At 41.8% G+C, this 12,767-nt stretch overlaps 1 protein-coding gene across 3 annotated transcripts; it reads left to right on the top strand.

Moving 5' to 3' along the window:
• Positions 1-3,530: 3,530 nt before the first annotated feature.
• LOC111001708 lies at positions 3,531-10,872 on the top strand. 3 transcript variants are annotated; one of them, XM_045631361.1, is made up of 7 exons: positions 3,531-3,813; positions 3,917-4,015; positions 4,497-4,584; positions 8,080-8,184; positions 8,788-9,149; positions 9,384-10,088; positions 10,632-10,872. In XM_045631361.1, the coding sequence occupies exons 1-7, from the start codon at positions 3,695-3,697 to the stop codon at positions 10,654-10,656; spliced, it is 1,503 nt and encodes a 500-aa protein (XP_045487317.1). In that variant the 5' UTR covers positions 3,531-3,694; the 3' UTR covers positions 10,657-10,872. The 3 variants fall into 3 exon arrangements, 1 of the variants encoding a protein (XP_045487317.1); XR_006750671.1 differs by lacking the exons at positions 3,531-3,813; positions 3,917-4,015; positions 4,497-4,584; positions 9,384-10,088; positions 10,632-10,872 and adding exons at positions 4,691-6,128; positions 6,183-7,551 and having other exon boundaries at positions 8,788-8,819; XR_006750670.1 differs by lacking the exons at positions 3,531-3,813; positions 3,917-4,015; positions 4,497-4,584; positions 9,384-10,088; positions 10,632-10,872 and adding an exon at positions 4,691-7,551 and having other exon boundaries at positions 8,788-8,819.
• The last annotated feature ends 1,895 nt before the right edge of the window (positions 10,873-12,767 follow it).

Genomic DNA, 12,767 nt, shown 5'->3' with positions numbered 1-12,767 from the left:
AACTCGCAGGGAAGAAAATTTTCTCCACGCTGGACCTCAACCGCGCTTATCAGCAACTACCAGTTAGCGAGCAAGATGTAGAGAAAACCGCCATCATCACACCATTTGGCCTTTTCGAGTTTCCACGCATGTGCCCCGGTCTAAAGAACGCCGGTCAGACATTCCAACGCTTCATTCACGAAGTACTCCGTGAACTCGACTTTGTATTTCCATTCGTCGACGACTTGCTCGTAGCATCAACCAACGAGGAAGAGCACCGCAAACACCTACGTACCGTACTACAGAGATTAGATGAATACGGCATTACCATCAATCCATCAAAATGTGTTTTCGGCCAGCCAACGGTTAAATTCCTCGGTCACCAAGTCACGGCGGAAGGAATACAGCCACCACAAGAGAAGGTACAGGCAATCACAGACTTCCCGAAGCCACAAACAGTAGAAGAACTACGACGTTTTCTCGGCATGGTAAACTTTTACCGCGAAAATATCAAAGACGCTGCGACCATACAAGCGCCGTTAAACTCATACCTACACAACGTCAAGAAGCGAGATAAAACTAAAATCGAATGGACCGCTGAATCAACGCAAGCTTACGAAGCATGTAAAGAGAGCATTAAAAACGCCGCTTTACTCGCTCATCCGTCTCATCATGCGACACTTGCTATATTCAGCGACGCGAGTGACAAAACAGCTGGTGCCGCACTCAATCAATTCATCAACAACACGTGGCAACCACTTGGCTACTTTTCGAAGAAATTCACCGACGCACAGACGCGATACAGCACTTACGATCGAGAGCTACTCGCCATCTACATGGCTGTCAAACACTTTCGCAAAATGTTCGAGGGACGAGAAATCATAATATTCACCGACCACAAGCCGCTGACATTCGCTTTCACTAAAACAAATACAAACAGCGAATCACCAAGACGCACCCGACAACTACTCTATATCAGCGAATTTACAACTGATATACGACACGTCAGTGGGTCGCAAAACGCAGCCGCAGATGCATTATCACGCGTAGACGCTATTACATGTCCATCGCCTATCGACTACAACTTACTTGCAAACGCTCAAGAACGCGATAGCGATACTCTCAAAGCACTAAGTCTACAAAGCAACTTAGCATTCAAGGAAATCAACCTGCCCGCGTCTAACATCAAATTATATTGCGAAACATCAACCTCATACGTACGACCGTATTTACCAGAGGAATATCGACGTATCGCATTCGACGCAGTACATAATATTAGCCACCCTGGAATAAAGACTACAAGAAAACTAATTTCGCAACGATACTTTTGGCCTTCAATGAACGCAGATGTCGGCAAGTGGGCTAAAGCATGCATACAGTGTCAGCGCGCCAAAATTCAACGCCACACATCAAGCCCATTAACAACTTTCGCGCCAACCGAACGCTTCGAACACGTGCACATCGATATCGTTGGTCCGCTACCTACCGCGACCACCGGACATCGATACCTCGTGACAATGATAGACAGAGCAACCAGATGGCCCGAAGCATACCCATTATGCGAAATATCGGCTGAAGACGTAGCAAAAGCATTGTACGAAGGTTGGATTTCCCGTTTCGGATGTCCTAAAACAATAACAACGGACCAAGGACGCCAATTCGAAAGCAGAGTATTTGCATCTCTTTCTCGCTTACTCGGAATTGAAAAAACGCGTACAACCTCATACCACGCACAGTGTAACGGTATCATCGAAAGATGGCACCGTGTTCTAAAGGCCGCATTAAAGGCAAGATTACAAACCGCAAGAAGCTGGATCAACGAACTACCAACCGTCCTACTTGGAGTACGCACCGCTATGCGAAGTGACACTGGCGTAAGCGCCGCCCAACTTACCTACGGATGCAACATTCGCTTACCCGGTGATTTTCTATCAACAAACAATGATGCCGTAACCATGGACTCTGCCTACATCGACCAACTGCGCAACGCAATACGGAATTTACAACCAATGCCGAGCCAACCTCATAGCAATACCAAACCGATATTTATACACAGAGACCTACAAACATGTGAATACGTATTTGTACGCATAGACGCCGTAAAAAAACCATTACAAGCACCTTACGACGGACCCTACCGCGTGCTTAAACGAGACAACAAGGTATTCACACTACAATTGCCTAACCGAGAAATGAATATATCTATCGACAGACTCAAACCTGCGTACACCATCGCCGAGCAAGATATGCCTACGAATACAATACCAAGTAACGACAACAAGCAAACCACATCGAGTGCAAGCGAACCACAAAAACAATCAAACAACCTGAAACATCAGAACGACAACGACAAGCAATATCAAAACGACAACCTGAAACACCAAAATGACAACAGCCTGAAACAACTAAACAATGGGAGCAATGTAACACCTACAAGGACAACTCGCCGAGGCCGCGTCATACGCCTGCCGGTACGCTTCGCTAGAGGGGGAATCCTGTAGGTGACCAAATTAGCTGTTTACGTTATGTCGTTTGATACATGAATAAATTGTTCTGAAAAGAACAGTTTATACGTTTACGTTATGTCGTTTGATACGCGAATAAATTGTTCTGAAAAGAACAGTTGTACGTTTGCGTAAGATACAGGTGTGTTCTGAAAAGAACAGTTTTGTCAGTGTTGTCGCATAGGCTATAGGCATATCGAAGTGATCTCAAGAGAGCACATCCGAACGCTTCAGCCGCTGCGCGCAGAAAAGGGTCAAATTTTTGCCGCGCCTCGCTTTTGTTGAAACACGAGTCAGGTAGCGAAAGATCCCTTTCGACCACACCCTGCGCGTATTGGCTGAACGTTTTAAGTCAACATGTCATTACTACTTTTAAGGATAGTCTAAGTTTTTTATACAAATGTATCTATTTTTGTAAAATATTATTCATTCAAGATTCAATATACACGCTTATATACTCAGTTCCATCTTCAACCTCTTCTCGGCAAGTTATTAGGGAGTTTATTTATCTACAACCAATTATTCCTAAAGTACGAACATCTCCTAAAGCGGAAATACTTCCTAAAGATCAGATCATGAGTATGCGGTTGAATTTTTGAAAATATCAAGAATATTTACGATAGTCTTTGGAATCAACTTGCAGGACCCAACTTGGAGGGTTTCCCCACAAATTTAGGGGTATCGAGATGTGCAGGTTTCTAAACATTTTTTTATTATTCTTCGATCAAACTAAATCAGATATATTTTTATATTGAATGCATGGCTATAACTAATACCTGAAGATCGAAGTTGAACATTTAGAAAAGTACAGTCAGATCAATAATATTGTATGAAAAGAAAAGGAGAAAAAGAAAAAATATTTAAAGAAGAGTTAAAAAAAAATTAACTTAGAAATAGAATATAATGATTAATGCAATTTATTAGGTCGGTCATAAATAATAAATAAATGTGTAAAATTTTATTTTATTATTATAGTCGGTACCCCCGTATTTTTTAATTGAGCATTGAAGTTAGTCCTAGGGGAATCGTGCCGTTGAAGTTGGCATCACTGGCTTGGTTTCGAACTTTGAAGTTTGATTACAAATAGAATTATTAATTGAAATCCATTTGTATTATTTGTTTAGTATTTTTCTTGAGAAACTTGTGTTTAAATTACAGTGCACAGGTTTAATTGTACAGATACCTTAGAGAGCAATTTACAAGAACAAAAAATGAGTAAAAACCGAGGTCTGCCCCCTCTGTCTGTACCGAATTATAATCAGTTTTTTAGAACAGCTGAGAATACAACTAACCATCTAATTAATGATATGGGTGTTTCTAAAGATTTTCAGTAAGTTGTTTATTTATTCACAACTGCCGAGATGGCTCTGGCTGACTGGCTATTTTTATAAAATAGTATATTACATATTGATTTTATGTGAATAAAATTGTAGAAATAGACAATTTAATGGACATGGATCAAGACAGAATGCAATTGAGAAGAGATTGAATCGGGCACTACAGCAGCCAGTTGCTTTGGGAAAAGGAGAGAGGTGAGTATTGTTCATAATAAATATTAAGATTTGATATCCCTAAACCTTGCTTATGAATCAATCTAGATATTGGTGACAAATAATAAATTCTATGCAGTATCTGTTGAGTTTATCATGAACAAACAGATGTATGTAACTTTAATGATATATTCTATCTATCTTCTTTAGAACTCAATCCTATATCTCTTTTCTCTACTTCAATATTGTCTTTTATCCGTTTTTCTTCAACTTTGCAAATTTGAATACTATGAATTTCCCCCCAATTACCGAATAATGTCATCCATTTTTGAAATTTATATAGGTTTTTACCTACTTAACGACTTTTGAAAAACAGTTTTGTAGATAGATAGATAAGCTTACAACCTTTACCTCTTTATAATATTAATAGACTAGTGACTGACTTAAAAGAAACTGAGAAGGCTGATGCTTTTGCTTATTTTAAATGGTGTATGTATGAAACTGATGGTATTATATGTTCCAGTATGATGAAAAAAATGGGCTGGTCTGGCGGAGGGTTGGGTAGGTCTGGTGAAGGTATTGTGGAACCTATTGCACCAAATGCTGCATATGTAAGTGGACTTAAAAGTTTATGTAACAATGATATGGGTTGTTTGTCTGTAGTGGTGGCCAGCTGTCTAAAAAAGTTTTATTGGAACTATCATGGGGTATGTTAGTTCCAATAAAACTTTTTTAGCTAAGAAGGGTATTCATCACTGTAGGACAATTTTAAAAAAGCTCTTAGAAGTCTGAAAAGCTTGTGCCTCTTCAAATGGCAATAATTCACTGATGTATAGTTATTCGAAATGCAATCTTTTTCACGACAAAAGATCCTTTGGGAACAGTGTTTTGTCCTACTTATTTATAGTTTTATATTATAGTTTTTTAAAAGACGGTATTACTTGTCTTACCTTAAGGGGGGGGTCTGGGCCTACGCTTTTACGGTTCCCTGCACGACATGCTTGCTTTGCTTTACATGGTAGCACAGGTACAGACCTACTCTACCGCATCCTTCTGATGGGTAGGGTGGCGTGGTCTTGGGAGTAGCGCAGGTCGCTGAGATCCCCAAGGCAAGTTTGGTGGACTAACCTTCTCGAGGTTGCCGACCCCGTTCTTGGTCTAATACCTTATGTAATAGACGCAACTGAAACCACCAAGCGAACTTTTGCAGGGATGGAGAGGTCATGTCCTTGCGAGTTCATCGTCCCAGAAGATAGGACGGTGGACAGTCAATGATCTCCCGCGTGTTTGTGCCGTGCGCGGGGACCCGTACGGGAGGATGAAGGAGTCCTGGGGGTTGAGTGGCGTAGTGCGCCGGTTTCAGTTGTGCGCTGCACACAACACACCTCTTTGGTCTGGATTTCTCCTCACACGGGAGGCTGTGGTTTAGCTGACCAGGGTCAATCGGCTGTGGTATCCCATAAGCGGGCTACCGAGCGAGAGTCGGGGTATGGTGGGGGGGCCGTCGGCGTGGCACGGGACTCGGGGTGAGTTTGCGTCATCGTCTCTTGATGCGAACAACTCTGTACTTCTTTGCTGCGTGCGGACGCGTCTGCCCTTCCACGCGCTGGCTCTATACCGGAGGAGTAGCTCTGACGTCGCTTGCTAAGCAAGAGACGTCCCCGAGTTGAGGGCTCCGTGGCGGGTGGAGAGCTCTGACGGTGAATATTTTCCATATCACCTCATGGATAAAGAGGCAAACCAACACAATAAACATAACCAACATCAAGCTGCATCCACGGATGCGCCTAAAATAAACAAACACAACGGTGCGTCTCGGGACGTGTCGCGGTGCAAGTCACCAGTGGCGCGATACTCTGAGGTCCCCGTCTTACACACGGATGCACCCATTAGGGCAGCGTCCAAGACACCGAAGGAGGGAATAGTGGCTGAGGTTGCGCCAATCCGGGCGGTACCCTTGACCGCGCCCCCTCCGATGGAATACACACCATCGCACAGGGATTTGTCCTCTGCTGCGGCCAGGTTGACTGAGTCGGCCGAGCCAAAGATGGCAACTCCGAAGGATGCTGCAGTAATGTCTGCATCTGTAGGTGGGGCATCCGCGGCAAGACTGATGCGGAAGATCGAGGCTGCGGCGGGGAGCACGTCTGGTGCACAAACGTCGACCTTAGACTTGTCGGCCATGAAAACTGCAATGCAGGAACCGACTCAAGTAACTACGGTCCTAAGCCACTCCAAAAGGCGACGGCTCAGGAAAGCCAAAAGGGCGTTGGGACAGCACAAGCTGGTTACCGATGCTCAGAAACTACCTGAGGACCCCAGAACTGCCCCTGCTACTACCACAGCAGCAAGAGCCGGGAAAAGGGGACTGCAGCCGACAAGGTTGATTACCGCGCTCAGTCCTAGCGGTTCTGAGAGAAGTAAGAGACCTAGAGTGCCTAACCTAAACAATAACCCCAAAAATAACCAACAAAGGAAGGGCCAAAAACGCGGTTGGCCAGAGGAAACAGTGTCACCGACTGGGCAGAGCAAAAGGGTAAAACCCAACAAACCTCAGCCGGGAGCAGGGACCTCGGCTAGCTACGCAGGAGCGGCAGCATCTTACAAAGCAAACGAGCTTTGTGTTGCCGTTATGACTGAGCCCTTCGTGGATATGACTCAAGATGAGGCGGATAAAATCCGCCTACAGCTCGAGGGCAAGATTCTAGATGAGCTCATGGCAGATCTTGAAGTTACCCTGACAACCGAACCCAACGACATCAGGTTCCGTGGTAAAGCCCACTTCTCGGATGGTGTCCTCAAAACTTGGTGCGAGGACACCTTCACACTGAGATGGCTGACCGCTACCTGCGATGTCATCACTAACCCAATACCTGACACCAGGTTGGTGGTTCGGCCTCAATCGGAAATTCCGAGAAAGGTACCGTGTCTTCTACACGTACCAGAGTTCACTGGTAACACGGAGACCCTGCGGAAACTGATTACGAGGCAGAACCGCCACCTTAATATTAGATCTTGGACCCTGACGCACGAACGAAGAACACAGGACCCAACAGGCGTATCCCTCTTCTTTCGTGTGCCGGAGTTTGAGATCTCAAGGATCAGAGCGCATGAACGGCGTTTATACTACCTGTTGGGGAACATCTACATCCGCATATTGGAAAAAGATGAACCCTCACAGGTGGCCGCCGCTCCAACACTAACCACTACCACATCGGGGACGGAGTCATCTGTGCCAAAGCCGCCAACGTCAATGACGGAGGTAACTACGGCAACCGAGACACACGCCCCTATCGAGGTAGTTCAACAACTGGTACCGGTACCAGTAACCTCGGTAGACGAGTTCTTTCAGGAGACTGGGGGGAGTGAATTCAGCGATAGCTGTTTGCGCTCCTCCCCCTCGCCGAACTGACCTCATCTAGGCCAACCTCCAGCACAGCCAAACAGCGTCGGCTTCCTAACGCAGACTGCTGGAGACCAACCCGAAGACCATCGCCGTGATCCAGGAGCCGTGGATCAGGAATGGCAAGATATGTGGCCTGGGTCGCACCGGAGGAAAACTTCTACTGGATACCTCCGTAAGTAACTCAAGAACCTGCATAATCATACATAAACATGTACCAACATTTGTTTAGACATAACTGGTGGTGCCCCGAACTGGAGAGACACCGTAGGAAGGTCAGGAGTTGTTCAATAGAGCATAAAACACACGGTTACCTACCGACTAGGACAAGTACACAGTCGCAAGAAGGCGATTCAAAAACTCTTACGTACTAGGAAGCAAGAGTACTGGAAACACTTCTGCACCAGTATTGAAAGCAACCACCAGGGTGAAATCATGCCTTTCCAGAGAGGTTGTCGGTCGGTTGTCTTAGAAAACCTGAACCTCATTTACAAAAACAGATGTAGAAACTTGTGAACTACTACTGGCAACACACTTTCCGTATTTCGTATGATTGCCAATGACCAGGCATGGCAACCATATTCAGAGAGGGCCACTGCTAACTCAGACTGGCAAAATTATCAAAAAAACTAAATTTTTAAATTTAAATGTGTATCTAGGTAAGTTTTTATCCGATTATAATATTGGTATTGTGGTATTTCAGGCAACAGATAAACAAGGCTTGGGAAAAGCAGAAATCCAAGAGAGTTTCGTTAAGCGTGGCTGTGCCGTTTCGAAACCATTGTTCAAACACTCGTATGGGCCTAAAGTAAGATATTTAATTGTATTATGAAACCTTCATTAGTACTACCAGATGCAGTAATAAAGTCCTAAGCTAATTTAGCCAGCCTAGCTCCTTTCAGCAACTTGGAAGTTAGTTTGAAGTAGGCTTCGCGGATCGAGGATTTATATTTGTTGGAAAACCATAATCGCAAGTATCACACTGTCATGTTCTCACAGTGCATTGCTTCGCTATCAATCGTTTTAAATACATTGTATTATAATTACGAGACTTTTGCAATTTGTAACTGCAATTTAGCATTTTGTACTACATTTCTTTTGATAAATATACCGTACCTCATGTATTAAGGAAATGTTTTACGTAATAATTAGTTTAGTTATATATGTTGTATATTATATACTATTTGTTAAAGTAGATTGTGTGTAACTGACTGCTTTTATGATAATTTTCAAATCGTTTGTAATGAATAAAAATGTTTAAGATTTGGGTACTATTAAGAAAAAATCCTGTGTAAGGGTTCCCAGTTATCCGAATATACAAAGACAATTTATACATTTTCATAGTGTTTGTAAAAAATAGAGCGTTTGTACTTCAATTGGATACAAAATAATATTTCTATTTATTTCCCAGGCAACAGAAAACCAATGGTTGAGAAAGGAATCTAAAAAAGCGAAACAAAATCAAAAACCAACACGATCGCAATTTACGACCAAAATGCACAGCAAAGCAAATAAGAAACAACTCAAAGAAATCTTAACGACATCTGCGCTGGAACAAATATTAGATTTCGTTCAAAACGAAAGAGAAGTGGAATTATTATTTGATAAAGACCTAACAAACGTCGAAAGAAAAACCGTTCATAACTTGATTGACGAAATCAGTAGTAATACGTGGCATGGTGGAAACATGACACAAATGGAGTTAATACAACAAATAATCGAATACAATGATTACGATTTGCATACGGAGAGCTCTGGGAAACCGCCGAATAGGTGAGATTTTTTTGGGAAAAATAGCGATTAGTAGCTAAATTAATCTTGTCTGTACGTAAAACAAAAATTGTCCTATCATTAAGGTTCGATCTTCTTGGTATTAAATCATTATAATATTATTCCTTTAATACTTGAACGGCCCCAAAGATATTTAAATAAAAAGAATTAAATTGTCAATCTAAACATTATTATTCTGAAAATGCCTATTTGTTCTGAAGAATTTACTAATTTCAGACAACTTGGTGTGTACAAAGATGCAAAAGATTTTATGTTTCTGGTAATACCAGAGGATTTAAGAGAAGAGGATATCGGAGATTATCAGAAGGAAACATTAGATGAATCTAAAGATGATTCAGATGAAGCAGAGGAAAATACTAACGACGACTGCAAGTGGGTTGTAAAAGAAGTATCTAGTTCATTTTCTGATGACAATGCAATAGATAGAAATATTAGCAAAGAAAAAATTAATAATGAAGCAACGAATGATGCTAGAATAAAACATGAAAATACAGGAGTTATAAATTTCTGCAATGAGGATAGCGCCTCCAATACAGATAAAGAAATATCATTTCAATCTTTATTTAAGAAGGCAGAATTTCCAAACAACAAAAAATTTCGAAAACAACTAGCAAAAGAAGAAGAGAAAATAGTTTTTAAAGATGAATTAGCAAAGAATGCCTCGAACAAAACATTTACAGTGACAGAAGTGTTGGAAAAAGTTGTGGAATACTTTTTAGATTTTGTAAATGATAACAGTTTCTCGGAATTTCGGTTTTTGGGGTCATTCAACGAAACTGAATATGATGCTGTGGGGATGTTTTTTGATATTTGTTCGGGAGATAGCAGTGATAACAGTGAGGTGGCAGAGAAATTAAGAAAAGCCCTCAAAAGTAATACACATTGTTTTAGTCTAGGGGCGAACAGCAATGGCACCACTTTGTAAGTATGGTTCATTTTAAGAGTTTAAAAATTAAACGCAGTAGAATTTTGTGTCTGTATCATTGATTATATTGTTATATACCTAACAGTCTTGGTATATGCCGGTTCCCGGACCAGACCCTATACAATATAAATATTTTTTTTATAGAACCGGGGGCAAACGGGCAGGAGGCTCACCTGATGTTAAGTGATACCGCCGCCCATGGACACTCAATGCCAGAGGGCTCGCGAGTGCGTTGCCGACCTTTTAAGAATTGGTACGCTCTTTTCTTGAAGGACCCTAAGTCGAATTGGTTCGGAAATACTTAGTCGGCAGCTGGTTCCACAAAGTGGTGGTGCGCGACAAAAACTGCCTAGAAAAACGCGCAGTTGTGGAACGGTGGACGTCGAGGTGATACGTGATATCTATGATAACGTCAAAACATACGTTTTATCTTACAAAAAAATCAAAAACCCTCCCTCCCCCCTTTAGTACTGACGTAATACGTAAAATGCCGCAATGAGGGTAGATAAAAATTTAAAATACATACTTTTCTTTTTCAGACTACTTAAAGAGGGGAGAAGATGATTTTCCAGGAAAAGAATCACAAATTAATTTTGCATTTTCCAAATGAAGCCTTCATATAAATCTATCCAACTTTTAATTTATTCTTCGGGCAATAGATGGCGCTGATCAGTCCAAACTTGTCTCAAGCTTTTTATAAGTATTTTGTTTGTCAAACTATTATTATTGCTTTGACTGTGACCAGACTCGTGGATGCAGCATAGAAAATAAATTATTAGAAGTAAAAAGTGTTTAATTTATCAAATACTAGTGACCCGCCCCAGCTTCGCACGGGTGCAATGCTGATGAAAAGCAGGTTTTTATTATGTATTGTTATTTCCGTCGCTGGAAAGCTCCCATAATATACGCGTTCGATCGCTGCTAAATAAGCTGTAATGGGCTTTATAGATCTATATTAAATGAACAATGTATTCAAGGTATTTATTTGGTTAAGGATTAATGCTGTATTGGTTAAAATCGCTTCGAAAATTAGCCATTATTTGTCGTAAAAAGTAAATGACAAAAAAAAGTTATTGTGGGTTATCCATCAGAGATAGACATATACCATCACGGACTTTTCTGTAGACCTTTTCAATGTGTACAATACTTAGTACATTATTTTGATAAAACTCGTAGGGTAGTGATACCAAATTTATACCAGACTGTTATTTTGAATCGCAATTACATAATATGTACCAAAAGTGTGGCTTTGTAGAACGATTTAAAAATCGGCCTCAAGAGTGCAAATGTAACGCACAGTTAGCTTGGTTTTAGATTCGCGCTGGCGAAATATACTGCTCAAAACAATTAGCGGAACAAGATTTTTCTCCTTTCTATTGCTTAAACTAAAATTAGATTTAAATTAACTTGTACGCTATTTTTTACCTTGTTAATGTTAATTACTACAATAATTAATAAAATAAATCAATTTGTATTTTTTTTATAAAAAAAAATAACATTGTAGACGAAAAACTAATTGGTGATAAAAAAGGTCCATCAAAGAAATATTCTTATATCGTTTGAATATTCGTCTTTAGTGACTTTCAGTAACGTGTGTGGCCTCCATGAGCCCTAATCACGGCTTGACGACGACGCGGCATGCTTCGTATGATCCTCCGAATATCTTCTTGTGGAATTCGCTCCCATTCTTCAATCAACGCTTCAGTGAGCTGCTGCAGTGTTTGAGGTGCAATCGGACGCTTCCGGATGCGCCTGTCAAGCGAGTCCCAAATGTGTTCAATTGGATTTAGGTCAGGGCTCATGGAAGGCCACTCCATTACACGGATTTCCTGCTGTCGTAAGAAATCTGACGTGATGGCTGCAGTATGCGGCCTGGCATTATCTTGCATTTAAAGAAATCTGGGCCCATACCATATGCTACGGGCCAAACATGATCTTCGAGCACATTTTCAATGTAAGTTTGAGCACACAAGCGCCCGGGAACAACGACCAGATCTGTGCGCTCGTCCAAACTAACTCCGCCCCAAACCATCACAGGGCCACATCCAAATTTGTCATATTCCTGGACTGCTGCTGCAGTGTATCGCTCGCCTGGGCGTCTGTAAACACGGAGACGACCATCGCAACGTGTTAGACGGAATCGTTATTCGTCAGTAAAAAGCACTGGCCTCCAATGTCGAAGTTGCCAATTAGCGTGATTTTGCGCGAACTGTCGGCGAGCTTGTCTATGCTGAATTGTTAGACGCACAGCCCGAACTGGTCGGCGTGATCTCAAATTGGCTTCCAAAAATCTATTTCTTACCGTCTGGTCGGAAATTTCTACACCAGTAGCCGTCCTTAGTGTATTTTGTAGATCTCTTGCAGTTGTGGTGCGGTTACGTAAAGCACAGTTGACGATGTAGCGATCTTGCAAACGTGTAGTTTTTCTCTTTCGACGTTGACCACGCCTTCGAGAGTATTCTCCCGTCTCACGGTATCGCTTCCAAAGTCTGTAGATAACAGAAGGGGCTACTCCTAGATCATTTCCTACATAACGCATAGTTCGACCCTCTTCAAGCAAAGCGATAGCTCGGGAGACATGCAATTCACTCAGATCTGGCATTATGACCTAAACTCACTCGCTTCAATGAATAACAATACTCAAAAGGCTCACTTCAATTTCTATTAATACTCAA

The sequence above is a fragment of the Pieris rapae genome, chromosome 15, assembly GCF_905147795.1.
Source record: "Pieris rapae chromosome 15, ilPieRapa1.1, whole genome shotgun sequence".
Lineage (NCBI taxonomy): Eukaryota > Metazoa > Arthropoda > Insecta > Lepidoptera > Pieridae > Pieris > Pieris rapae.
Note: the sequence above shows the minus strand (reverse complement) of the source record. Positions and strands in the feature narration are given on the sequence as shown.